General features: G+C 47.4%; 1 protein-coding gene across 1 annotated transcript in view; it reads right to left on the minus strand.

Moving 5' to 3' along the window:
* Positions 1-10600: 10600 nt before the first annotated feature.
* NDUFA10 (NADH:ubiquinone oxidoreductase subunit A10) overlaps positions 10601-27733 on the minus strand; it is a 42365-nt gene continuing 25232 nt past the window's right edge. Inside the window, exons 9-10 of the mRNA XM_054830323.1 lie at positions 25241-25349; positions 10601-11056 (exon numbers count right to left, since the gene is read on the minus strand). Of these exons, the coding sequence (XP_054686298.1) occupies positions 10988-11056; positions 25241-25349 (178 nt within the window). The 3' untranslated portion in view covers positions 10601-10987. The remainder of the gene's footprint in view (positions 11057-25240; positions 25350-27733) is intronic.

Below are 27733 nucleotides of genomic sequence, written 5' to 3' on the forward strand. Positions count from 1 at the left end.
ACGGACACGGCCTCTCCAGCCAGCGAGGCGCTGCCATCCCCGATTCTTTGTCCCACGGGGACACATCCGCCCCACCTTCACCCAGGCGGATGTTTTTGGGTAACTACAGCTCGGCCACACGTCGCTGCTTCACACCTCCTTCTGCAGCCCCTCGTGCACGGGGCACAAGGCTGGCTTCAGCACCGCTCCAAGGGCATCGCCAAAACCAGAGGTCAAAGCTTCCCCCTTTCTTTAAGTCAGGCTTAGTAGATCACTCTCGCCCATGGATCAAGCTCCTTGTGACTCCTCCTATGCCGCATCCGGGTGTTGTAACCCCACTGCAGCTGGTACCCACAGGTGTAAACGGGGCTGCTGGGGACCCACACTGGGACTGACCCATCCCAGCACCCCGGGCACAGCGAGCGCTTGCTGCAGCATGAGAAAAGAGGTGACACCCAGGTGCCACAGTCGGATTGGGCTGGTGGCTTTCTCCCCGGGAACTTGGGCAGGTCTGCCTCTCACCCCTTAACGCATCCGAATCAGGGACTCGCATCCCCCATCTTCATCTAAAGTAACAGAGCAGCAATTAAACCCCTCTGCCCACCTCCTTGGCAGGCACATGGATGGGCAGAGAGCTCCAGACCAGCCAGCTTCTTCCCTTCTCCTCCCCCAGGAGGCATGGGGGAAGGGGAACAGCCAGCCGTTCCCCGAGGACACCGGAGCATGCTGCAAACCTCGGACCATGGACGAGGGTGACTCAGCTCCCCCAGGGATGGGTGAGGGACCAAGACACAAGGCCACCGGAGGGACCGCACCAATGCCATGCGGTAAACGCGTGGGACCTGCACCACAGCTCCCCAGCTCTTGGCTCCTGCGGCAGGCTCGAGGGGGTGGGGAAGTACAACGCACCCCCAGACAACGCTGCAGAGCTGGGAGACTTGCTCTCTGCGTCTTTGGATTGCATTTTTGTTTTGGCCAAGGCGGGGGCCCTCGCTGCCTCTGCAGCTCCTCTGGATGCTGAGCTTAATCCGCTCAGGCCGGTTCCAAGCGCATCTGCCTTGCATCCCATCGGCAACGAGGGCTTAGCATGAGCGTTTCCCATCTTCATTTGTTTTTATGATCTCATGAATTTATCAAAGACAATTAAGCTGCCCCTGGTTGAGGCATCCCAGACAGGCTGCTGGAATCCTCTTGCTCTTCCAGAGCAGCTTCTCCAGGACAGGGAGGGCTCGGCCCCACCAGCCCAGGCAGACCCTCTGCCTGGAAACCTGGCGGTGGCCGGGCCATGAGCCATCAGGTGTGCCGCAGGAGTCTGTGCCGCGTTCCCCGGCCTGGGCTGCACGGGACACCAGGCCATACCATCGCCACGGTCCCTGCTGGCGGGAGATAAAAGACGCAAATGCAAAGTAAATGCAAACAAGCGCTAAGTGTATTCTGCAAGGTATTTGGGTAGCTGCAGCCGAGTTCTGCTGGGAAGCAGAGCTGTGTTTTGAGCTGTTCCTTATCTGTGTCTCATCAGTGGCTTCCCCACGCGATCACACCACCAGGTCTTTGCTGCACCAGCCAGCCACCTTCTACCATGCAAGCTAAGGCAGCTCAGCTGAATTCTCTCCCCCATCAAGCCAAGCAAAGTCTCGCAGCCCTGGATTAACTTGCGCACAGTACCTTGGGCAGACCTGGGGCCGGCAGCACGCACCCCAAGCCCGCAAGGTGGCTGCACGCCCCTGCACAGGTCGCAGGGGAGGTGACAGGCGGCATGGGGCACGCACCCCTCCCGCTGCCGCAGACCGAGCAGTCCTTCCCACCCGCAAGCCCAACATCTCCTGGGCATGTCAGGATATATCTGAGCAGAGAAGACACCCAGCGTGGAACCCAAGGCTCTCCTGGGATGCTGCGGTAGTTTCCCATGCCCGGGGCTCTCCCTTTTAGGGGTTAATTACAGTCACAGCGAACAACCTCTGTCTTTGTTTACACTGGAGGCTGGCACACCCGCCGCCACTGGGAACGGGCTGGTTTGGGCCACGCTATCGCATCTAAAACCACACACAGAGCTGCAGCCACAGACTCCTGCTCCCCTCCCAGACAACAAAAGAGCTGGTAACGCAGTTCAAAGTTCTCCCCGGTACAAAAACGGTCTTTGAGGGTAATTTGTTTCAGCTCGAAAGCAGCTGAAGTTAATTACACAGCAATGAAATATCACGCTTTAATATTACTTAACTCCCCTTGGCCAGGCCGCTGTGAAATGCTGTTCTGTGAGATCCGGACCCAAGTGCTTTCTGATCTCCAGATAACATCCTAGTTAAACAAGGGAGAGGCAGGTAATGGGATGCACGACCCACCAGAGCCTGGGAGAAGGGGCGACAGAGCACAGGGCTGCGTGGGGGCACCCGCCGTGCCCGAGCCGGGTGGTGGCTGGAAGGTTCAGTGCAGCACCAACCCACGACAGGGCTTCCAGTCCCTCCTGCCTTCCCTGGGGGGGACCCACTGCAGCCTGGAGCCCCACGCTTTGATCTCAACTCCTGTTTGAAATTCAGGCATCCCCTCGCCACCAATGCACCGGGCACTTACACAGGTGATGCTCTGCGTGGTCTGTGAGTAATGCTGCCATGTGGCCCAGCGGTGGTCCTGGGAAGTCCCCTGGCTGCGGTCTGGCGTGCCTGTCAGCACTTGGCCAGATGAGCTCTCTACTCACCCGTTTCTTGAGCAGGAGCTTGAGCGCCCTGGCCAAGGGCATTGCGGGTGTCTCCCTCCATCCTCCACCAGCCCAGGAAAGTCTGCTGAGGAGGATGGAGAGCAGAAGCCTTGTCCTGCCTGAAGCTCAAGTTGGGGCAGGGGCTGTAAAGGCAGCTCACGTACGCTCTGAGAGGCAGGATTACAAGCTTGTGCTCAATGTCCTGTGAGTCTTCACTTAGCTCTTGGTATATCAACGTATAGCTGTAAATAACAACAAAACCAGGATTGAAAACTTAGGACATGCAGGAAGGGTGTTGAACAAGGGTTAGATAGAAATAACATTCTGCATTCTCTGAATTGTTCTGAATGGCCAAGAATGAAAAGTACCCCAAACTTTTATTTGTCTCTTGAACTCTCCAGACTTCTGTGATGCAAACGTGCCAGTTACCTCATAAATAATCTCTGTAAGACTGTTAGAGGGAACCAGCCAAACATGGGTCAACAAGGAGCTGGTAAGGGATAAAACAGCATCTCAAAAGTTGGCTGATCCAGCAATACGGCAGCCGGATGAAGAAGAGCTGCCCTGCTCGCTGGTCACCCCAGAAAAGATGCTCCATGCCCGCCCTGCCCTGATGCCACCTGGGCACTTTCTCCTGTTGCCCTGCTCAGAGGTGACATAAGGCAACAGGGAACACCAGGCTTGGGGACACAGAGGCCAAAGCACTTGCACGAAGAACTGGTGTGGCCCATGCAAGGGACAGGGCTGGCCCGAGTATCACCACAGCCAGGTGCCAAGGGCACCTCAAAGCCAGAAGGATGGGCAATCCCAGGGTTGTTCTGACTGTCAGCAGCCAAAGCCGAGTTAAAAGCGCAGAGCCGAGGTGCCCCTCCCGCGCGCTCAGAGCCCCGCTGCCCCGGCCTACCCCACAGCAGTTCACAGGCCCTGGTCTGAAGCTCAGCTGCCCCCGGGCAGGCTGAAGCCCCAAGCTCCCTGCCATCGTCCTCCAGCGCTGCACAGAGGGACAGGCTGCGTTGCCACCGAATGGGATGTGCTGGGAAAAGCCTCTACATTCTATCGGAAACCAGCAAGACCAGCATACTGGAGGCTCTGCAAGAGGTGGAGATGCTTACACCCAGCTCCCCTGCACCAGCAGAGGTGATCTGGTCAGGATGTCCCCAGCACTGTAATAGAAAGGAGTGCAGGTCAAAGAGGACAGCGAGGATGTGAGCGGGTTTGTGTACTCAGAGCTGTGCCAGAAAACACCACCATCAGGCAACCTCTTGTGACCCAACGCTATCGCAACCCAGATCTGAGCACACAGGGAAGAGGTTTATTGCCTATCAAAGTCATTTTCCCTTCACTGTCTCTGCGGGTCATAAAAGCTCCTGCCAGCGGAGCATGTTTAATATTAAGGTCTCTGAGGGAGCGGATACGTCGTCCAGCTAAACATGTCTCCTTGCCAAAATGCTGCGTGCAGGCAGACACCAAGGGGAAAACCAGACCCCCAGGGACCCCAGCAACAGATGTTGAGTCCACAGGGTGGCAATCAGTGTGGCTAGGAAGAGAAGGGGCAGTTGTGCCACAAAAGCACAGGACCAGTTGGGCAGACTGATGGTCCATGTCTGCTGCAATCCCAGATTTGCTGCGTGGCTCCAGACAAGTCACTTTGTCCGCCTCCATCTCCCCCTGCCCAAGAAAACAAGTCCTGGAGGATGTGGGGAAGCAGCCCTCCTGCTGAGCTCCTCACTGGCGTCTCAAAGCAAAAAGCCACCAAAACCCTTTCCTGGGTTTCCACGCCACTTGAACACCTTGCGAAAGGGAGCCTGCGGGTGCAGAGCCTGCCGTCCCTGCCTGCAAGAACCGCTGCCTGCCCCCTTCGCATCCCGCTAGAGACCTGCGCTGGAAATAGCACAGCTGTGCTTCACCCAATCTCCCCAGCACAAAGGGAACTAGAGGTTACGTGGGAGCAGACCCCAGACTCGCCAACCTGCCCTTGCTTTGCACGGGGAATGCTCGGGGCTACCCAGGGAACTGGCGGCAGGGCCTGAAGCAGCGCGCAGGATTTGGGAGCTAATCTCAGCGATGCACAGGAGCACACAAGGATGAGCAGAGAGCTGTCAGATGTGATGGTATGGAAGCCATACTCACAAAACTGATCGCACCACCTCCACCCCGCTGCTCTCCATCACCGCCTGAGAGCAACACGGCATCAATCTGTCCCAACACAGCAACGGACCTTTCACGGGGGACCACTGCAAGCAGCAAGGATCCCATCTCTTGAATTAATATAGTGGACAAAGCCACCTGAAGGCAATGCTTGAGCTGAACGCCCTGCCAGAAGGGTCTGCTCATCTCCCTAGTGCTGCCTGGGGACTGGTGCTCGGCCTGTATCACCAACCTAGAACCTAGCACAACCCGGACTGCGGTCAGGAAGCAACAATTAGAGCACCAGCTTTGATGCCTCGCTCCAGTTTAGTCCCTCACCTCCCTTCTGCTCTATCAAGCTGTAGCTTCCCTTTCTCACTCGTGCTCAGAGCAAGCACCCTGGGGAGATGTCAGGGGGGATTTGTGAGACCTCAGAGACTCAGAGCCTCTGTGGTGGCTTTGGTTTCCCATTCCCACTGAAGGTGCAGCCCCTGCCCACACCAGCCCAATTTCCAGGACCATTTCGGGGGGCAGGACAAACCTGGCTCATCCACCTCACCTCCCAGAGAACAGGGCACATCACAGGGAGCGGGCAGAGTGAATCAGGGCTGCAGCGAAGATTAAAGCCATGCCACGGTTCTGGTTGTGGTCCCACCATGCACGACGTGGGCCACAAGTCCAAACCCCTGCACCTCGCTTCCACCCTGTCCCGCTGCGGGTAAGTCGGGCCTCATTCAGTCCCCAACAGATGCCATAAGTGCTGATAACCTGCCGAGATCTCCCTCCCTCCCCTTCCCAGCGATGACCCCGGCAGCAGGCAGCTCTTTCAGAACAGAAGATCAAAACCATGTCTAGGTATCAACGTTAATCCTCAAAGGAAAACAGACCAGTTGAAGAGCTGCTGCTTTAAGTGTTGCAACCAGGACTTTACTCTGGGAGTAGTAACAGCTTATGCAGCAGCCGGGGCTTCTCTGAAGGCAAAGCCAGGACAGACACACTCCACACTCCTGTCTCAGCCACTGAGGGCAACAGGAGCCTGAGTTTTACCCGCATCTAAAGATAAAAGCAGCAAAGCATTTGTCAAGTTCCTCCTTTCTTCCTCTTTCAGACGCTTGGGTCTGAAGCAGAAACCAGAACCCGAAAGAAACCCCTGTAAGCAGAAACCAGAACCCCAAAGCACCAAGTGGAGTCTCTGTTGTAACGACAAATCCCACCCAGCTCAGCAGCAGCTCCTGCCAGTTTCTGAACACCCTCCCCTCTTACGGGATGACAAAAATCAGCCTTGTCTCCTAAAACACTCAGAGACGATGGCAGCATCAGCAAGCGGGCACAGCCTGCGGGCCAACAGGTCATACCTACTTTATCTTCACACTGTTTGGTTCGATTTTTTGCACGCATCAACTCCCTGTACACAGCAGAAACTCTACCATGAGCTTTGTATGCCAGACCTTGATTACCAAAAAGGAAATGAGCTTCCACACAAAGCAGCGATCTGTTTGGACCAGCTTGCTTATAAGCAAGAAGAGGAACCAGAAAAGAGCAAACTTGTACCTCAGTGGCTCGATAAATCACGCTTACATCCCATTTTGTGAAATGCAGAACGGTATAGCTGTGCTATTCTGGCACAATGCAGCACGACCCCAAAGAGCTGGTTCCCCACATTCTGCCTGAGCCCCAGGAGCACTGAAAGGAGGACAGCGGCAAGACAAGGAACCCAGAGACACCAAACCCCTTCCTCTGCCACAACTTTTAGCCCACAGCTGGAAGAAGCACGCTCCCCCCCGGCACGCCTGCGACCCCACACCCAGCCAGATCCACCAGCCACCCTTCCTTGGCTGCACGCTCACATTGCTCCACCTCACACCTGCGTGCAGAGGCACAGCCGAGGGCTGGGAACGCTCTCCTGTAGGCACAGCAGCCCGCACGCGGATGCGGCCTTTATCCCCCGTGCAGCACCGCCGTCTGGGATTGTGTCTCCAGGCCATGCGCCATGAACTGCTCATCCACGAGCAGGTGGAGGAATGAGGTGTGGTGTCTGCCTCTCCCGGAGGGAACCGCAACGGCTGCCATGGATTTCAGTGAGTTTTGAAGATGCTCAGTAGCCACTAAGCTAATTGAGATGAAGTTTTCTCAGGCAGGCAAGATCAAGGCATCATTTGTACCTGGAGTTTTTGTTGGGAAGGAGTGGAGAACACCAGCAGGAATCAAATAGTCCAGAGCGGTCCCATCAGGTAGAATGGCTGGGCTCCAGCACCTACAGAGGAACTGCATAGCACCAACAGGCAACATGCTTGTTTTGATCTCACTGTGAACATCTATTTGGCAAAATAAAGACTTAAAGCTGGGAACTGCAGTAGAACCTGCACGTTTCACACTGTCCTGCCACCTGTGATGCTCACGCAATGATGCTGAGCAGCAGCTATGTAAAGAATGCTGCTCTCTTATCAGGGTTCAAAGGGTCAGAGCAAATTAAGTGCTTCTCACTGAGCGACTACAAGGAAAAAGTTTCCCTTTCTCAGGAAAGCTCTCTAGTACAAGCTCCTTTCCCTAGCATGGTAGATACCTCCAACCCACAACACCAAAACTGGAGCAAAGCAGCCTCCTGTGTTGCCAAAGCTTTTGCTCATCACCGCAGCGAGACTGAGACGTGGCACCAGTGCGGCAAAGACAGCTGGGACCGCAGAGCTGCACCCTTCTGCCCCGGAAACCTGGACCCTGCCTCCCTTCAGTCCCCAGGAAAGCATCAGAGAACACAATTCCGAGTGCCCATCCCATCTTTCAACCAGAGTTTTATAAAACACTATTTCACATAAGAGCTAAGCAGGGTCATGGAAAGCAATGCTATCGGATGGGCTCAGCTTTGACCAACACGGATGGGAGCTCCCAGGCCCATGCACCTCCGAGAAGCTTGCCCAAGAGCTTGCAAGTCAAGAGGACAGGAACATACAGAAGAGTCAATCCTTTTCATTGACCTTTGGACCTCCCTCTTTCCTCCAAGACCTCCTTTAATGCAGGTGGCTTTTGAGGTTCTCCATAAATGTTCAGCTTACGCTAAACCTGAGACTAAACCTAGGCAGGCATATTTCTGGAGAGGTTACGGTATGCCACCCCCACCTCCCTTCTGCTCTGGTTGCTTCCATTAACTTTTGCACAAATGATTCATTTTGCCCAGGCTTTTGTAAACAGCATTTGAAGCCAGCTGGAATTTGTTGTGCACCTAAATTACACTTGCTCAGCAAGCTCTTCCACAGAGGGATTCATTTCCATCTTTGCACATCCTCTTTCACTGCAGCAGCTCCTTCCTTTCACAGAACTGAAGCAGCATGGTTAACATCCAAACCTCACTGCTATTAAAACATGAAAGTTACACCTTGAAGGAGGAAGGGGAAAAAAAGAAACTCAGTGGATCTCTTAATTGTAGCCCTCGGCCAAATGTCGCTGCTGAAGAGCACAAGGGGGCTTGGACACGTGCGGGTGTCTTCAGCAGAGAGGCTGACCGTGTCACACGCTGGATGGTGTCAGCTGTCCCCCGGCTGAGGGAGAAGATGTTCACAGACACATTGGGAAAGCACAAACACCAGTCAACCACAGTGAGGGCCAGAGCGGGATAGTTAAGAGACCAAATCTGAACAGTGGTAAGCCGAGCTTTTAGAGTAGGACAGGTGTTGGCATGAAGTCCCAGGTTCCTGAGGCTGAGGGACAATCTTCACAACCTCACCTGAGGCTGTAGCGCATCAAACCTTCATTTGGTGGCAGGACCCATTCCCTCCTCTTTCTGTTCACCCCTCTTGTGTGACCAAACAGTAAACCCAAGGAGGATTTAGTCGCTGGACCACTGGCCTGGCCAACTGCAGACATCAGGAAAGCCAGTGGTTCTGCCCATAAAACATGGCCGATGGCTGTAAGTGAAACACCACCGGTCCTAGGGAATCTGTCTTTGTAAAGCAGGGAGAATCAAGCACGGGACATGACAGGCAAGAGGCAAACTTCCCCATGCATTAACATAGGCAATGGGAACTCAGGGTAACAGGACAGACTGCAGATGATATCACACGCACACCTACGCAGAAGCGTGGAGAGGACTTGAGCCATTTTATCTTTTCCAATCTAATAGAGAACTGGAGATAGATTCATCCAACTCGCACAACACAGTCTTCAAAAGCCAAAATCTTTACAGCTGGTTTGCTAAGAGATGTTTTTTTTGAGGTGTTGGAGTGGGAAGGAGGGAATAGAAAAACACAGCTAACGCTCCTTCCTACAGCAAAGGGAGAGAAAGTGATTTCCTTCACAGATTTCATTTATAAACAGTTTTAAAGCAGAGTTAAAACCAGGATAAAAAAGTATGCCCAACATGCATTTTGTCATACCACACTGCTCGCCATACAAGCCAACACTGCTTTTCCCAACTCCTTCACATCCAAAGCTCAGCTCCGCTCTCAGCATGTGGCCGGAGCGGGCAGAGAAGGCTCTCGGGGATGCTCTGCACCCCGCTGCGCCCCGCTACGGCAAAGTTACACACCGCAGCTTCACCAGCACCACACACAGCACAAAACGCCTTTCCAGGAGATCCAACGCCAGGTCGCGTGCGCGCTGCCAAGCCAACAGCGCCCGGAGAACACAACACTGAGACGGAGGACACCTGTAAAAACAGATCTGGGCTACTCCAAAGGGAACCTAAAGCCACGGCAGATGTTCTGTTCATCTCTACACACATTGCTGACTGCTGCAAGATGGCACTCTGCACAGGAAAAGAAAAGCTAACACTAATTGCTCAGGAGAAGACAACAGGTCCTCAGGCACAAGAGCACTAAGATTCACCTTCCTGGAGGAGATAAGGAAGCACGCTGCTGAGCTGCAACATGCATAGGTCCTGTGCCCCAGTAACCAGCCTCTGGAAGGTGAAAACACACACAAAGATCTTGGAAAGGTTCAAAAAAAAAAAAAAACCCTCAGCTTCACAGGACTGACTACAGCAGTCCTGCTGCACTTCCACACCCCAGCACTTGCTCATCGCTGTGAAGCCACTGGCTGCATTAGCGCAGGGTGGCACAGCAGCACCAAAGCAGAGTCAGTCCTTTTGTGACCAGAGATGCAACTCCAAAGCCATAAAACATGGAAACAAAGAGCTAAAAGATCAGTGAGAAGAGCCTTGTTTCTATCCCACTGCCCATTTATTTCAGTATCCAACCAGGCCCCCAAGGCTCTCGTTAAAGGAGTCTTTTCCTACTGGTTTTGATACGGGAAGGGGCATGGGCAAGAGTTGGCTGCTCAATTCAAAGGCATTGCCCTGAATACTGGAACACCTGGCAGTGCTGCTACTCAGTGATTTAAGTAGTTAGCCCCTTGCTGGAAACGGAGAATTACTGCAGACTAAATCTGGACAGCATTGCTTGAACCAAAGCCAAGGTGCCTCATTTGTGTGACTAACTAATACCAAATGAATAATTTCTTTAAAAAGAACTCCAACTTGGACTTTCAGGGACTTGCAAAAATAATAATAATGTTTGTCTTTTATACCCAACAAACATTTTGGTCCATAGCGCCCATTCAAAGGAAGAAGCTACGAGTACAACTGCTGGCAATTATTTTGAATATTTCTTTAGACTTCTAAGCACAGATATTTTGCTGTTTAAATTGAGATCAAGACTTATTTCCTTCTCTCAATGAACTTTTTTATGCTTGCCTGCTTTGATGCTGATGTCCAGTAAGAGGCTTTCAGAACATGATGCAAACGCATTTTAGCATGTGCACTCTTCTAATGAAACTAATAAAACACCGCGCATGACAGAGCAAGAAATTAACTTTAGGAGAGCCAGGAGGATACAGCTTTAATTTCTCTCAATTCAGCAAAACAGTAATCCTGTATAATAACAATATGCCACAGTCTTGATGAAGAGAAAGTTCAGCATCGATCTTAAGCCTGCCCCCGCAACACCAGATCACTCTATCACACATTGACTATCCAACATCCAAAGACAAAGCACCCTGAAATCATCAGGGAAGAACAAACCCGAATAAAGTGATTTCCCTTCTAGGAGTCTATTCTCTTATGCTGCAGCTGGAAGGTGATTTAACCAGCATTTTCTTCGCTCTACACAACTGATGTGGCAGCAGGCACGCTGAACTCGGCTGCTTCTTCACTCAAGTTCTGCGGTCCATCGTGGTTAGGGCTCCAAAGGGAGGCAGGTTTCATTTCAGCCAGATCCACTTATCACCGACGTCTGCGTTGTAACCTTGCTTGAAATTGCGACCAGGAAGCTAGGGAAAGCAGAAAGTTCAGTCAGAAACATTCTTCTTTTTCACTGTTTACTGAAATTTTTAGATGCTTTATGAAGGGTATCATGGTATCTGCAGAAGAGCAACGTGAAACATTTCTTACAAAATTAAAACTTAAAGAGAAAAATCAGTCCCTTTGAAAAAACTGAGCTGTGCAGCTAGAGGGGGGACCCACAAAAAACACTATGCCATATAGGCCAATAATCTCAACAGCATATTCTACCTAGATTCACTCAGTTGTTCTCCCCTACACACCCCTGCTCCCAGTTTCAGTAAGAGATGACCCTTCTAACCACTGCATATAGTAGAGGAATTGAATCAATCAGTAGAATCTCATGCCAAAATAGGCACACATTATTAAATACATGAAATATTTCATGCATGAAACACTGAGTTAATTACTACATTAAGTTAAACCATTCAAATGAAATTGCATATTTAGCCTTCAAGAGCTGAAGGTAACTTTATTAAAGCAAAAGCAGTCTTCACAAGCAAAACCAGAAACCACTACTTGCTGGAAAAACTGAAGTTTCTCAAACCCTCTACCCATATTTCACCAGTACCCTGGGACCTAAGGAACAGCGTTCGCTTGCTGCCTCTGAACCTTGCTGACCTTTCAGGCTACACCTCTTCTGCACAGACCCTTAACTCTGCCTACGCAGCTCGGACACGCAAGTCCGGGGGTCAGGGAATCACGGTGCTGCCACGTGAAGTCACTGCTCCGTACAGTTCGTTACACATCACTGTACATGAGACATCAGAGGGCTGGGGACCGCAGCGGGAGCCTTTCCTTCTGACAGCATCTCAGGAGCTTGGGTTGGTTGTACAGGTCACAGGAGGATCACGCAAGGAGTGGTTTGAGCCTAGCGAACCGAGAAATGCATTGCAGAGGGAAAGGCGGGGTGGACTGGAGTGCTGCAACAGAACATCAGATGTACCAGGAAAGCTGGAGCGTCTGCACCCTCACCAGGGAGGTAAATCAAATTATCACAGAGACAAGAGCAAATAGAGGTCAACATCAGTAGCCAAATCCTGGGGTGCATTGAAAAGAGCGTGGCCAGCAGTAGAGGTTCTCCTCCCCCTCTGCTCTGCCCTGGTGAGGCCACACCTGGAGTTCTGTGAGCAGTGCTGGGCTCCTCAGTTCCAGACAGACAGGGAACTACTGGGGAGAGTCCAGCCGAGGGCTGCGAGGATGATGAGGGGCCTTAAGCATCTCTCGTATGAGGAAAGGCTGAGAGAGCTGGGGCTGGTTAGCCTGGAGAAGAGAAGACTGAGAGGGGATCTCATCAACACTTATCAATATCTAAAGGGTGGGGTTCAATACGATGGGACCAGACTCTTTTCAGTGGTGCCCAGTGACAGGACAAGGGGCAATGGGCACAAACTGGAACACAGGAAGTTCCATCTCAACGTGAGGAAAAACTTCTTCACTGTGAGGGTGACCGAGCACTGGGACAGGCTGCCCAGAGAGGTTGTGGAGTCTCCTTCTCTGGAGAGATTCCAAACCCGCCTGGAGGTGATCCTGTGCAACCTGCTCTGGGTGATCCTGCTCTAGCAGGGGGTTGGACTAGATGATCTCCAGAGGTCCCTTCAACCCCTACCAGTCTGGGATTCTGTATCATTAAAGAAAAAAAAGAGAAAAAAACCACAAAAAAACCCCAGAGTCTTGGCATTTGGGAGTTCAAGGAATTGTGTCTACACCTAGAAACGAGGATGTGTTACCTCCAAGTCTGTGAAAGGACACAGGAGACTGAAGCACACAACCCCATTCTGGTAGTCTGTCTAGCCAGCCTGCACATCCCACAGCCAAAGCCTTGCACAAGGTTCAGGAGGAACGGGACATTCTCAAAGCCAAGCCTGGCCCTTTCAGCCTGCTGCCACATCGCAAAAGCACTCAGGCAGCATTACAGACACAAAAATCCAGCGGCCAAACCGTTCTACCTTCAGCTTTAAAGATCTGGGGAAAGAGGCCGTTTAACTGGCAGCCACTTCAAAGGATTACAGACGCAGCACGCAGGACTACAAGAGAAAGCCTGGCAGTACGGTTAAAACAGCAAACTCCCCTTACGCAGCGTACGTGCTCTCTCTGCAGGCGAGGAAAGCGCTCCTCCAGGTGAATCGGGCTGCAGCAGGTCAGCAAAAGCACGCTGCCATGACAGAAGACTCACCAGAAACATGCCGACAACACTGTCATCAAAATCATCTCCTGACAACTTGCTTTGCAAAAGCAACACAAATTTTTAGTGCAGTTTCAGCCTGAATAAATATAAACTGGGCTCTGTACCCACTATATAACTGAGCCACGGGAACAAAACCTGCCAGCGACAGGATCAGTGCATCAAGTAGTGCTTTGGCAATTACTCCAAACTGAGGGATCCAGTGGAGGAAAGGGATGTAGAGACATTTCAACCTCAGTCTCAGGTGTTAAAGCAGTCCCCTTTGGAAAGTACTGGCCATGACCTGCAATGCCAGAGATGGTTAGGTCCTAGCTCCAGAAAGAGAGTCTATCTCCAGAACCTCTCTTCTTATCTCCAGGAATGAAAAAAAAAGACAGAACACAGCGTTCAACTTCAACTAGAATCAAGAAGCAAACCTCCAGCAAAAAGCAAATGAGTTTTGTGAGAAAGCCTGAAGCAAGCAAAGATGCTATAATAAACCCCTTCCTTTAACAACAAGCTATCTGCTGGCAGCCTTTACAAATAATTAAGCACAGATCATCTGCTCATCTCCACACAAATGCTGGTTTCACACAGGACCCCTGACTTGCCCTGATGATTTTTCCTTTTAAAAAAAACCCCAAACTGTAAGAGTATCCTGTTTGAGAGAGCTGCCCCTGCAGAGAGAAGCAAGACCCAGTCTTGATGAAATCTATACTCAGGCCACAAAACCAGCTATTTAATCCAGGATGAAGCCTGCTGGGTTTTTTTTTTGGGGGGGTGGGGGGGTGGTGTGGTTGTTGGGTTTTTTTATTTGAAGGTCAGAAAATAGGACAATTCTTTCCCTAAAACATCAAGCTAACAGAAGATTTCTACCTCCTTTGTGAGACATTCCCCACCCTGCCTTGTCACAAGCCATTCTTGATCAGTTTTTCTAAGATTTTCCATTTAAAGTTCTCTTTAATGTCTTGCCTAAGTATCAGAAGAAACCATGTACTCCTGTTAAGAGTTACTCCTGCTGAGCAAAGAGGAGATGCGAGATGAAAATAAATGATTACTATCTCTGCCCCGCAAATTTACAGTGGTGAGCTAGGGAGGACATCAGACCTGCTGTGACCAGCCTGTGTCTATTAATTCCAGCACAAAAACAGCTCTCCCTGGTCCTCCCCAGGCAGCACATAATTGGCCCTTTGATACTTGAAGAGATTCCCAGATAACTAGATTATTAAAGCAACAGGAGCTCTCTGGGAAAATACAGGAGTTCCCAGTTTCGTTTCTGGGTAAATCTGCCCTCTTTAAAAGATACAATATCAATCCCAACAGAGTTCAAATTCATTGTCCAAAACAAATTCCCCATGTGCCTTTGGTTAAAGGCATGCAATACATCAAAGCGAATTTTATAATAAGTATTCATCCATGCTCCATCGTTCACAGTGGGCCTTGGCAAAAGCAGTTGAGTTTTGGCATATGTTACAGCCAGGCTTTCAAAATAGCCAAAAAAAGAAATGGGAAGAGGAAGGCAAAGTAAACAAATCCCATATTACACGGCGAGCAGAATGACGTGAATTTGCGTTCTGCACGCTGTCTGCACCAGGTACAAGGAACACGGATGACCTCCCAAGAGCAGGCTCTTCAAAGCTCACTGTTTACAGCCACGTCCGTAATAAAAAAAGGTGCACAACTAGGAACAAGGCAGGTCTGTCCCAGGGCGAGGGAGCTGGTGATCTTTCAGATATTTGGGAAAATACTGGAACAGGAGTCACTCGTGTTCTTGCGGTCTACTGCCTCCCCTCCAGCTCCTCACATGCCCACCTCCTGCCAGAACAAGTGTTGGCTCATCGTCACGAGGAGCCTGGATTAAAACAGCCAAATGAAAAGCGTTGTGGCAAAGTTGCACAGCGTGGCTCAACGGACTGAGCAGCGTGATGCCAACAAGAAGAGGTCCTACAGTACCCATCCGCTCATCTCTCTGTTGCACAGTCCAAGCCAGCCCTGCAGCTTTGCTGGATCATCCCACAAGCTCAATCAAGCCCCCTCGCCCAGCGACAAACCATTCAATCCTTCTGGCTGGGTTAGTTTTCGACGATTCTGCAAGCTCAGTCAGCCAAAGACATACCAGACCACTGCAAAGAAGAGTGGTGGGAGCACCAGGGAAGATCTGGAGATGCCAGGCAAGTGGTAGGATGTGCTTTTTTGGCGACTACAAATGGTTACGTTGGTGCTCCAACCCGCACCCAGCTGAAGTTCCCAGCCTGTCCTGCCCACAACTGCTCAGGCAGCACAAGGGCTGGGAAGAGGCGGCCAGCCCCGAGGCTGCTGGCAGCGCAGCCAGAAGAGGTGAACTGTCCAGCCTAGAAGAGAGGTGATGGAAGGGAGATAGGACAAAGCTCTACATAACGTGCCAGTAGCTGAGAGAACACAGAGAGGAACTGAATATTCATTGTCTCTTCCAATACAAGATACAGGTGCCAAACAAAGCCAATGGCTTGAAGGACTCCTTGCTGTAGGATACTGCTGACTAAATTTAGAGGGTCTCGATGGGAAACCAGGCAAGTACTTGGAAGTGACCTGCATTTTTCACAAGACTTATGCCTTCCAAGTAAGTTTCCCAGGCAGAACTGCGATGAAAATCAACAAGGCCACATCACTTGCAAGTGGCCGGCACGTTCACAGGAACACTCCACGCACATGTCACCTTCAAATCACACGAGTAAGACCAAAGAAAAGATGTGACTTAATGGCCACGTTAAATATAATAGTAGTGCATCCTGTTATGCATGATTAATTGTTAACAACACATTTCCACAGGCAAGTAAAAGGAGTAGCATACAGGGTCAAATAAATCTCTTCAAACCCTCATAGGTCCTTCACTGACATCAGCCCAGAGACCTCTGGAGCCACTAACAGGTTTGGCGAGCACCAAGTGGCAGAGAATTCAGTTGACCATCACACCAAAGCTGAACCATCTTTCCCACAAAAAGTAAGAAAAGAAGTGTTGTTATCACAGCAACCATCTAGACAGACTTTGCAACACAAGAATTACATCTCTGCCCTCAAGAGCTTACAACCGAAGCAGCACCCAACAGGCAAACGGGAACAGAGATCCCACTAGACAAGGCCAACAGCTCGCACGTACCCCTGCAGCAGGAGGTAAACGTGAGCTCCTGCAAGGTCGCTGCCAACTAACAGATTTTTCCACTCCGTGGAAATGGATGAGACAGAGAATTAAGTTTTGGTCTGCTGTATTACACTGTGCAGAACTTACGTTGGCAGCAAGGATTATCTCAAGTATGTGATAAAATCCACCGCACAGAGCATGAAACTAATGAAATGAGTTGTACCCAAAGGTAGAGCCAGCTGAAAAAAAAACCTGCTCAACTTTAAAAGAGCATCAGTAAAAAGATGAAAACAAGATCATCTCATCAGTTAAATTAAGAACTCTGCCACAGAAGTGTCTGTCAAAACTATAAACATGATGAAAAGCCCCATAAAGCGGTATAGGCTGCAGAGTAGCAACAAACAGCTTCAGCCAGCTGTTTGCTATATGCTGCGGCTGCATTTCATAGCTCCTCAAAATAATTTCAAACCAGACATGTACAGGTAGAGCTCTGGAGAGTTTTAACAATCTGAAAAGGTCTACATCCATCAGTTTGGAGTTTGTCTTGTTTTCCAACATTTCAGGAGCAAAAAGAATTACCATTTTTTCCTTCTCTTCCTGTGCTGCTTCGCAGCTAATAGATCTATAAATAGCACGTTTCGAGCCACGCTGATCAAAGAGCACTTAAAAACAGAGTCATTACTCCGCAAGCACGGGCTCATTCATCAATATCCAAACCTTTTCATTTAGTGGCTGTTTATAACAAGCATAATAAGAGCACCTTCCATCGCTGCTGGTAGCAAAGACTGCTGCTTTTTCCTGTAGAAATCCTGACTTCCAGAAGTTTATTGTCAACATTTGCTGTTGGCACACAGCTAAAATCTGAGAGAATTTAGGAACATGTAGCTTCATATATTGGCTGTATTCTGCAAGGGTTTGGTTCCTATGTTCCACAGCAACAGATAAAAGAGGGGAGGGGGGTGTAATACCCCCCCCCCCCCAAGACACATCAAGGTGTGTACGGTTTGATTTCCAAAGGATTGGCATAGATGTTTGTTTACAGCTCAACTCCTGCCATTCTTTATGCATACAAAATTCTTAATGCTGTTCACATTCATTATAGCCCAAGTAACAAGAGTACTCAAAGGCTTTACTGAATTGAGGTTAAAACAATTCCAGTTTGCTGAAATTGTTCAATGAATGTTGTCCCACCCTTCATTCATTCATCAAGACGACAGTAGAAATCTTTTGGAAAGAGAAGCGTCCATAAGGAGGACACAGCACATTTCTTTAAAGCTGAAGTATTTTATTATTTCAAACAACATAAGTGAGCTTAAACAGCGATATAATTTGTAGAAATGAATTTGTGACTTATAATTTGAACAGCTACAAACACCATAATCTAACGTGTATCTCTAGCCTTGCTTTTGCAGGACAGTCAAGAATAAAGAAGCAACAGCTAAAATATATATAAGAATAAATTAGCAACAGCTAAATAGTTTGTTGCAGCTTTTCTCCCCAGTGCCTACTTGCCCTAGTGACTACTTTCCATAGTGGCAGAATAATATCTGTTATGTTTTTTCTCAGTAAATATGTTAGAAATGCCAGTTATCCACTACAGAGCGCAAACCTACTGCAGAAAAAAGCCAAGTAACTACAACCAAGCCAGATAAAGCGTTATACTAACCACAGGCTTGCTTTTCTAACTGGACAGGTAAAATGTAAAAACCTTCTTACAATAGATTTCCTTACGTTACCCAAAGTAGCAGCAGGTCTTAGGAATGCCAGTTCAACATTAAAGAGCCCAAAAGCACTTCTCAGCGTAAAAATGTTATCAAGAAACAAGGAAGATCGTATCCTAACGCTGTCCCAACCCAAACTGTACCACCACAGCCACCCAGTTAAACACCTCAAATGGACACAGTTTCTCAGTTTAAGACCTGTGGAGATGTTACCCCTGTGAAGCTGGAGCAAAGCAGGGAGAGAGAGAAATAAATCCAAGTATCCTTCTCACAGATTTGCCAAAACCTTTCCCTAATCTAGAGCACGATTTTCACTATAAGGCATCACTACGAAACTGTCCTCTGAGGGTTGGATTTTTTTTTTTTAAATTAAAGTTTCCTAGGAGATGCAGAAGAGCGGAGTGGGAGCAATTCACCTGCAACTTTTCTCCACTTTGCTTAATCACTGACAAAAGATCTATCTTCCAAGCTGTTTTCCTTGGGATTTTATTTAATAGAGGTCTACCCTGGGCATCACATTCCTGTATGGGATTGAGAGGTGTTTTGGAGAGGAAGGTTGTGCTTCCACAAAAGAAAAAATGTTTTCTTTCATAGGGCGCAGTGGCAGAGACTCAAGTTTGAAATGGATTATTTTAATGCCAGTGGGATTTTACTGTCTTTTTGATTTACATAGGTACCCAGTGCCTGGGACAGCATGGTCTGTCATCTAAAATAAAACAGACGCAACTACCAAGACCAAGATTTGAGATAGTCCCAAGGTCTCAAGTTCCTTCCACCCTGTATCTGGGATAGATATCCCTGCCAACTGCCCAGGGTATTTTTCAAGGGAAGCAGGGTAGAGAAGTTACACATTTCTGAAGCATAACAGGGGCTGCTCTTCTGCTCTCTCTGTATGTACAAGATCTGTGAGAGGAGTGGGAAAAGAAGGAGATCACATACCTATTCCCACCACTTTCCAGGTACCCTTCAGGAACAACTTCATCATTCCTAGGTTTTGGTTATTCTTCAAGTTCTTCTGGTCTTATCGATATTTAGCCAGGCAACATCTTGTTACTTTAGAAAGGGCTAAAAATATTTTTGCAGAGATAAAGCAGGAAAAAAAAATTAAATAAAGCCTTTCCTAATTTATTGTGTGTCTGTTTTCATTCCTTCCTGGATTCAAGAGCAGACAGGGCTGGGCATTACTGCTGTCAAACACCTCCATTAAAGTAAGAATTAGGAAGGGAGACCTTGATCCTAAAAAAAATGAAAAATTCATCACGCCAAGAAAAAATGGCAGGAGAAAGAAAACAGAAGATTGTATCAAAGACAGCCGCTATGGTAACAATCACAAACACTGAGAACAAAGATATCCTAACCTCCCTGCTTCTGCAAAGGCAGGAGCACCGTGGAAGACAATTCATGGCTTAGATAAGGCTTATTGCAGCAGTTGTACTTTATACGTATGCATGGGTAATGTCTTCTGTGCATACGAGTAGAATTGGTCAAAATGGGGTTTTTTTAGAAGCCTGTAGCTTTTCTCATAACCCAAAATCTGCAGCCAGAGGCCAAGATGTTGAGGACCCCACCACACAGCATCACCGCATTAAACCTCAACGGGTCATTTTGACCCAAACACTCCCTGCTGTTGATCCAGACTCTGGCTTCCTGCAAGCACAAGTATTCCTCTTGTAGTTCAGGGTATTTTAAATGGGGGATTTGTGTGTAAGCCAGGAGTACGCTGCGCTCTCAGAGGAGATGGAAAAGCTCAAGGACGTCCTAACACCCCCATTTGCCAGCAACAAGAAGGGTCAGGGCTGCACTTCGCATGCAACCCAGGCCAGGTCAAACCTGGAGAAAGTCGTCTCTTAACACTCTCCCTTTTGGGCTAGTTATGATCTTCATATTATAAACACATGTTCTTACAAGTCTTGGGTTTTTTTGGGTTGTGAGGCTGAGTTGACTAATGTTGCAGGCTCACCTTCCCATCACTCAAAAGCTTGCTGTGTTACAGCTGCTTTACTGCAACGACCTAAATAACTAACTGGAGGCGAGGCAGACATCCCACAAGTGAGGATTTCCCCTCTCAAGGTTGCATCCTTATGGGAAAAAAGAAAAGAAAAAGAGGGAAATAAAGAGCCTGGGGGGAAGCATGGGACTCCCCATCCCTCCAGTCTGTTGCTGCAGCTACTTTACCTAAACCCAAACTGTTCGGTTTGGCAATCTAGCATAAAACTAGTCCAGGAATACATAAAAAAAAATCCCTGCTAGCTTAGCAAGTTGAGTGGACTTGTCAAAGACTGTTACAGGAGTTGGACTGCACCTTGTAGCAGTAGCTATGTCTGACTAGCTCAAGCTCTCGTTGCTTCATGATCAGCATTCCTGTATTCCAAAAGCAGTCTTCCACCAAGGGAAAAGGGTGGGGAAAAAGAAAAAGAGAGCCTTCTCTTACCTTTCAGTGTCATATTTATTTGCTTTCTTGAAGAGTTAAATGTTAGGCAGAAAAATCTGAGCCACTCATTTTGTGTCTGGTTAATACGAAGCTGCACTGACAAGGATGGACAAAGCAGAATTGATACTACTGCCTCTGCTTTCCTCGCGTGGTGAACATGGCACACGTGCAAAGTTTAGCTCACCACAGAAACTGACACTGCGCAAGTAGAGGGTTTGAAGAACGACCAAGAGAATCATCAAGAAAAGGAGCCAGGATCAGCAAATAGCCAGTGCATGGCAGGGAAAAGCATGAAGAGGTTTAAAAAAAAAAAAAAAAAAAAAAAAAAAAAGGAAGCACATGGCTCACCATTTGAATGGAAGAGCAGAGGGACACTTCAGACTGAAGACGAGAACTAAAACTGATCTAAGAAACCTTATGCATCAGCACATGCACTCACTGGGACTGGAAGCCCTGTTGGGATAGGAAACATCTTTGAAGGCAGTTCAAGAGTGTAGAATAAATTCTTCAAAGAATTCATCACAAACTGGCTGCTTCAAGGGTACACATCCCTGACTTCCTTTTTTCTAATTGTATCTGTTAGGCTAACAAAAGATCCAGCATTTTGATACGGGATTTGCCTTAGCACAAAAGGAACTTTTAGATGCCTAGGCCTGACTTGTCTGAAGAACCTGTGTGCCCAAGCGTTTGCTCATTTTCTTTAATATACACACCAGCAGATATACTTAAAGAATTCCAGCAAACTATGAAGAGGATAGGATACTCTTCCCACTGCACAATCTTACCCCTCCAGAGAAAGGATTCGGGGGGGGGAGAGGGGGGGGAACCCAACAAAAGCTCAAACAAATCCAAGAGCATGAGATACAAGCCAGTTTTAGCATACTACTAAAAATACCCTTTTTAGCCTTCAGGATTTCTTAGACTTCTGCTTCAAGTGTTGGGGCAAGCCACTGGACAGAAGAGCTAGGTTACACGAACCGAGGTCAGGGTGAGTGGGCTAGCACAACTGCTTTCTGCTAGGGCTGATGGAATGAGAAAGCAGACTAGGTTTTAACCATTTTACTTTGCTCTAAGTGAAGGAATTCTCCACTCCGGTGCTTGAGCAAACACCAGCAAGCACTGGACTCCAGGCTCTTGTGATAAGCAAGCGCACTTACTTTTTTTTGTATTTAAGCACAAACTTTGTATAAATGAAATACTGAATTTCCTTGTGCTCTGCAGTGAAGGGAGGGGTGGCAAAAACTATTTTAAAAGTTCTCCGGCTTTGTTTTCAGAGGTAAAGACGGAGGTGATGGCTTGAATATGAATCTTAGACAGCTGCACTTTTATGTATACAGAAGAGCATGCACGTAAAAGAAGCCTTTTTTCACCACCCCTAGGAGATTCAGCAGGACTTGCCAACAGCATTTGGGAGTGTGAAGTACATAAGTACATTATTTAAGTACACTGATTCCATTAAACAGAACCATTTGTTTTCGTCTTCTCTGCAAACACATCTGCCTAAGTGCTCCAGCTTCACAGGGCGCACATGGAGTTTGGAGCATTATCCGCAGGGATTGTGTGTGGTTGGAAGAAAGCACAGAGATGCAGCAGTTGTTGGGGGGGGGAAGAGTAGTCAAGTCTTTACTAGTCTGACAGTTCCTAAAATAATGTTGCTTCACTTAAGAATGAACATGCTTATATCTGATCTAGAGAACCTGACTAAAAGGTTACTTTTCCCTTGCCAGAAAAGCATCTTTAGAAGTTTATGAATGCCTCAACAGAACAGCTGAACACTGCCAGATGACTTTATGGTAAGAGAAGGAGGCAGAAAGCCACCTCCTCACATGTGAAAAGAACACTTACAGGAGAAATTTAGAGGATATACATAAAAAAAAAAAGCAAGTTTCTAGTATTCAGAGCTGTATGTGGCTACCTCATTATTTTGCAGAAAGGCACACATACTAAAAGCTTGGACTCTGAATAGCGTTTCCTCCTCCTCCTCCTCGGTTGCTTCTGACTAATGAATATTTTGAACAAAAACCAGCTTCTGCCTGGAATTTGCGAATCCCTGAAAACCACCGTTATTAAGCAGCATGAATTGTGTGCATGCAACTCTGAAAAGCACAGCAGTTAGCTGCCAATTGGTATGATCAAGGATTTATGACTAGTTATAGGATTGCCGAGGAAAAAAAAAATCCCCTACGCAAATCATTGTATTTATGCGGTAAACATCATTACACTAACTTTAAAAGCACGTATTTCCCACAAGGAAAAGTTAAAGTTCTCTAATTATACCATAATTACATCTTTACTTACAAGTCATGTGAGCCTAAAATTTTTATCTGTCTTCAAAAGCAAAAGTGGTAGCAGAGCTGTAACCATCCCTGCACAGACATGGGAAGGGTTTACGATTCCCTCTCGTTAGATCCAGCAACCTCGTAGCCAGGATTTGTATGTCTAGAAGTTCATCTCCCTTTTTTTTTTTTGCCAACACTGGTTGGTCTCATGCTGTATTACCTCTGAATTTGGGAAACTCCTTGCCCTTACAAAGAAATTCACACCTTCATTTGCTAAACAAAGTTGGAAGGAAAAAAACACAGATCTTCAAAGTTTCAACACAAAGGATTTAATTCTTAGAACATAAAACGGCGGGTGGAGCTGGCTTTGTGTTTCCCTTTCCATTACCTTACAGGAAGTAGGAAAACTCAGCATCTTTTGCATTGTGCACCACCACGACAGACCACCCTCCATCCCTGAAGGATTACAAGTGTCTAAGTATTCTGAGGAGAGAAAAAGAGTAGCTAACGCTGCCTGAATTTAACAGAACGCTTCATGAAATGTACAACTCCTCCTTATTCCAAAGGACGTTATCACTTTCCACAGCAGTTTCCTGAATCAGGGCCTAAAATCATGCCTGCAGAAGGGAGATTATATTTTGGCAATGTTTTCTTTCTTGCACTGACAGTGCTCAGCTTCTGCTGTCAACTAACTGGCATCGAGCAGAGCAATCCAAAAGCCCAGCTTTCCTTCCCAGGTATTCATATTCCTACTCCTAAGCATCCTTTTGCTACATCTGCAAGGCAAGGCACAATTTTTTCCTGGAAGCCAGCTATTTGATGAGCCAGGGCATTCTCAGTTTCTTGCCAGCACAGACAGGAATGTGCTGTTGTACAGTTAAAGGGGGGGGGGGGGGGGGGGGGGAAGGCTTTCAGAAGTATTACCCCTGGTTCTCAGCACGCAGCACCAAGGTCACATCTAGCTGTGTGTCAGGCAGCCTCAATAATTCCCAGCTCCACTGCAAAGTGACATTTCAGCCAAAAAACCCCTATCATCTTCGGGAAGAAAGGCACCGCCAGTACAGATGGATGTTGCATGCTGGCGACAAGTCATGCAGCAGATCCTTCTGAAATATGTGCTGCACACGTACAGACATCTCTTGGAGTGAAGGACTCCACAAATCCTTAGTCTGAGCTCGAAGTTTTGGACTTAAAAATATAAGTGATACCAAGAAGCACAAAATTCTGATAGCAATTTCTCAGATGGACCTGAGAGTTTTCAAACCCATTAGACAACCCCAAGGAGTACCAAGATGCTTTCTGCTGCTTTAACCTTTAGCTTTAGCCCCTCTTACAAGCTGGAAAGACCTCATCCCAAATGAGGCAGAACAGCGTGAACCCAGGAGCCTCTCCACTACGCAGTTAGCTGAGGAGGAACAAGTTGCATTGAATATTCACAGGGACTTCTGAACTGACTATTCCAGAGGAAAACACTGGTAGTTCAGAGTTTCCAAACAAGTCGGCAAACATGTATCTTACATTTAATTTCAGTAAGAGACTGCATATTAACAGGACCAGAAAAATGGTAATGTTTTGACTATGAAAATCATGGTTTACAACAATTTATATAGACCTTCCTTTCTTCATCTTCAGTGATTGCTTGGCGGGGGGGGGGAAACAACCCCGCAGCAGCAGAGATTTCAACCCAACTTGAAAAATACAACATCACCTGTAACTTCAGTTAGTCTAATCAGTATTAATTGTCATCAGTTCCACAGTTCCTCTAATGAGATTTTATAATACCTGGGCCTTCGGAAAAGCCCACATGGTGTGAGAAGACCCCATGCCAGCTAAATAACAATAAGCAATAGGGCAAAGTGCTAAGTCGATTGGGAGCCGATGTCTCCAGAACCAGAAAGGCAAGCAGCTAATTAAAACATTGTGTGGGAGCCTGCATGAGGTGTAAGAGAGCGCTGGGCCACAACAGGCTTTGGATGCGTGCCTGCGTACAGAAACACGCTATTTAAAGCCACAACAGTTTTGAGAAGCAATGTAATATTCGTACCTCCTCAAAAAACACCCCCTCTCCCTCAGCGTTTTATAAGCGGTCTTCTTTATAGAAGTCACCATGGGTTTCCAATTTTCTTGTTTGACTCAAAGGATTATTTTAGATTTCAGAGGTCAGAGACTAATCGGGGCAGGAGAAACAAAAACAAATGAAAACCACTTATCCTTTAGTCCACATCTAAAGATCAAAAAAGAAAATCAGCTTACAAAACAAACCATTTGCTTCATTATTCCTCTTGTGGGTAAGCTAGGCTTCAAAAAAGGTGGGGATCTGGGCAAAATCCTGAACTTACTCTTAGAAATATGTATCCCTGTGCATGAGATTGATGCACAGGACACTTACGAACACGCTCACACCTTGGCAGGGACAGTTGCCTGGCTATCATACAAGTGTTCCCCTTCCAGTATTACTTACCGATCGATACTCATAATAGATTTTATCATATTCGTTGCCTCCAATTGTGATTTCTGGAATGAAGCGAGGGATGGCTACAGGATCCAGCACTCCATCTTTATCCTGAACACTGAGGAGAAAGAAAGAAGGAAAAGAAAGAAAAAGGACTGGTTAGTCCACATCAATTTTGAGTTTGACCAAATATTAAAGAACTACTTTTCTGTTAAATAATTCTTCCACATGTTTTGGTTATTTTCTGGTTCTGACGAATAGAGAGTCCTTTTCCTCACACAGTTACCATGTTTTATCCCCCTTGCCCTTGCCTCCAGTTTATTCCTGCTCCAGCTTCCTCCTCCCCGTAGATGTTCTGTCATTCCTGGGAGCCTTCTCTAATAAACCATATCTAGCTTTTTGCTTTCCTATATAAGCAAAGTAAACCCAGTGGTTTTATTGAATCCCACACACTATCTGGCTATATCAACTTCATTTAATTGCCCCCTGTTCAATTAGTTTTCACAAATGAACCCTCACAAGAATTAAAGGTGGTGTTCTTCCCCAGGGTTTGGAAGCAGGCAGTGCCTCTAGCATCCTGCCAGAGTAACTGGGGGGAAGCTTGCTGCAGCAGCTGTAACAACAGATATCAGGATCCACCAAAAATCCATGCTGCACAGCACCAGCACTTTCAAATATCCCAAATTTAAAATGTCTGAGAAACTGCTAGAAAGCCACCTTCTGCATACCGGTATTATACATAGACCAACAGTGCCACCTACACGCATTTGGGGAAAAATGCATCCATTTGCAGCGGTCAGTGACCACGTTCTAAATTCAACACTTGGAACTCTGCAAATTGTGTTGTTTTCAATGAATTGCATTTCTTTACAAATATTTACATACACACATAAAGCACATGCCCTGAGCAAAGCAAAGTTAATCACCTCTAAGCAATGAATTTTCTCCCCTAAATCACAAATTTTGGGACCTTACCTCACAGCACTGAACAGTTTTAACAAGTAAACTATCCTGCTAACGTATCCTGACACACACACACTGTAAATTATCCTACTACAGACAAATTAGTAAGGAAATACAATAATCTAGTAAAAGATGAAGTGGGAGAAGGTCAAAATGAACACCAAAGATGCTTTCTATAAACTACTATGTTATTTATCTTCTCATACATTAAATGTACACTCAACATGCTGGAAGCCAGGAAAATGAGCCCTCCTGTGCCTCCTCACCAACCCAGCAAGAGCTCTTATCGTGACACGCTAGTACCGGCCCTCCTGTGCACCACCCCAGCCTTCAACCTCCAGGACAGCTTGGAATAACTGAGCTGGGATGGAAGAGCTTGCCTAAAATGTTGATCTGACGATAAAAGTGGTTTTAGTTCTGAATCCCAGTACACTTTGGGAAGAACACCTTTGCCTCTGCTAAAGTCTCCTCTCTTGGGGTTCTGCCAAGAAGAACCTAATACCCACTGCTAATTAACCTGGAACTAAACTAAGCAGATCCCAGCAGAAAGTAGCCCTTCAGGTAGCAGCCCTTCATTGCTTAAGCACAGTCCATACTGCAACCACACTCGTAATCAGTACCAACGCTACAAGCTTTAATCTGCATTTTCATTGTGCAGAGGCAGCCAGCTAAGAATTTTGATTTGAACAGGACCACGTGCAGGCAATGTTTAAAGACCTTGCTGAGCTCAGGCTTAACAGCAGAGACTGTGGAAGGTCCACTATTTTATCAGTGAATAAACATCTCCGTCCCTTCTTCCCCCAGAAATGGGAGAGTCAGCTCTCTGCCAAGGAAGAACAGATGTTCTGGACCTTACAAGCCTGTAGGAGAAAGCAGATAAAATTGGTCCAGGCATATATGAAGTACAACTTGACACAGACAAACTGAGTTCAGTAGTCAACCAGTCTGCAGTTAATCCATTCCTTCATGAATCTCAGCCAAATGGCAATCAGAGAGGACAATTCCCAGGCACCGTTTATTTCAGTTAGTGGCCAAGATGGAAAAACTGCTGCTCTCAAACCTTCTTTACTCTCACAACCGCTGCCTCCAAAGAAACCACCATGCAACAAAAAAAAAAAAAAAAAAATGCAAAGCTAATGCTACCAAAGATGGCTCCTCCAGCTTCAACTCCGCACCTTAAGAAATAACTTTGAATACTAACTAAAAGCACCACCCAAAGACATCTGCCACAACAGTGTCTTTAACCACAAAACCACATTCGCTTGCCAGAACTAATTCACTGCTGAGCAGGAAGCATTTAAAGGCACCTTTTACGTTTCCTTAGCTTTCTCTCTCCCCCAGCACAAAAGTATTGCTATTTATTATTTTCTGGCACTTCACCATATTTTCCTGAAGCAGCTCTCATCGTGCATAGCTTCCCAGAGCATGCTTTACCTACCCACTGGATTATGTGACATTTCAAACTTAACTGAGAGCACGTACGTGACTGCACGATCCCAATTCTGTAGGGACATTAGGTTTTAGCTCACCATCGTTGCA

Source organism: Grus americana, chromosome 6 (genome assembly GCF_028858705.1).
Source record: "Grus americana isolate bGruAme1 chromosome 6, bGruAme1.mat, whole genome shotgun sequence".
Taxonomy (NCBI): Eukaryota; Metazoa; Chordata; class Aves; order Gruiformes; family Gruidae; genus Grus; species Grus americana.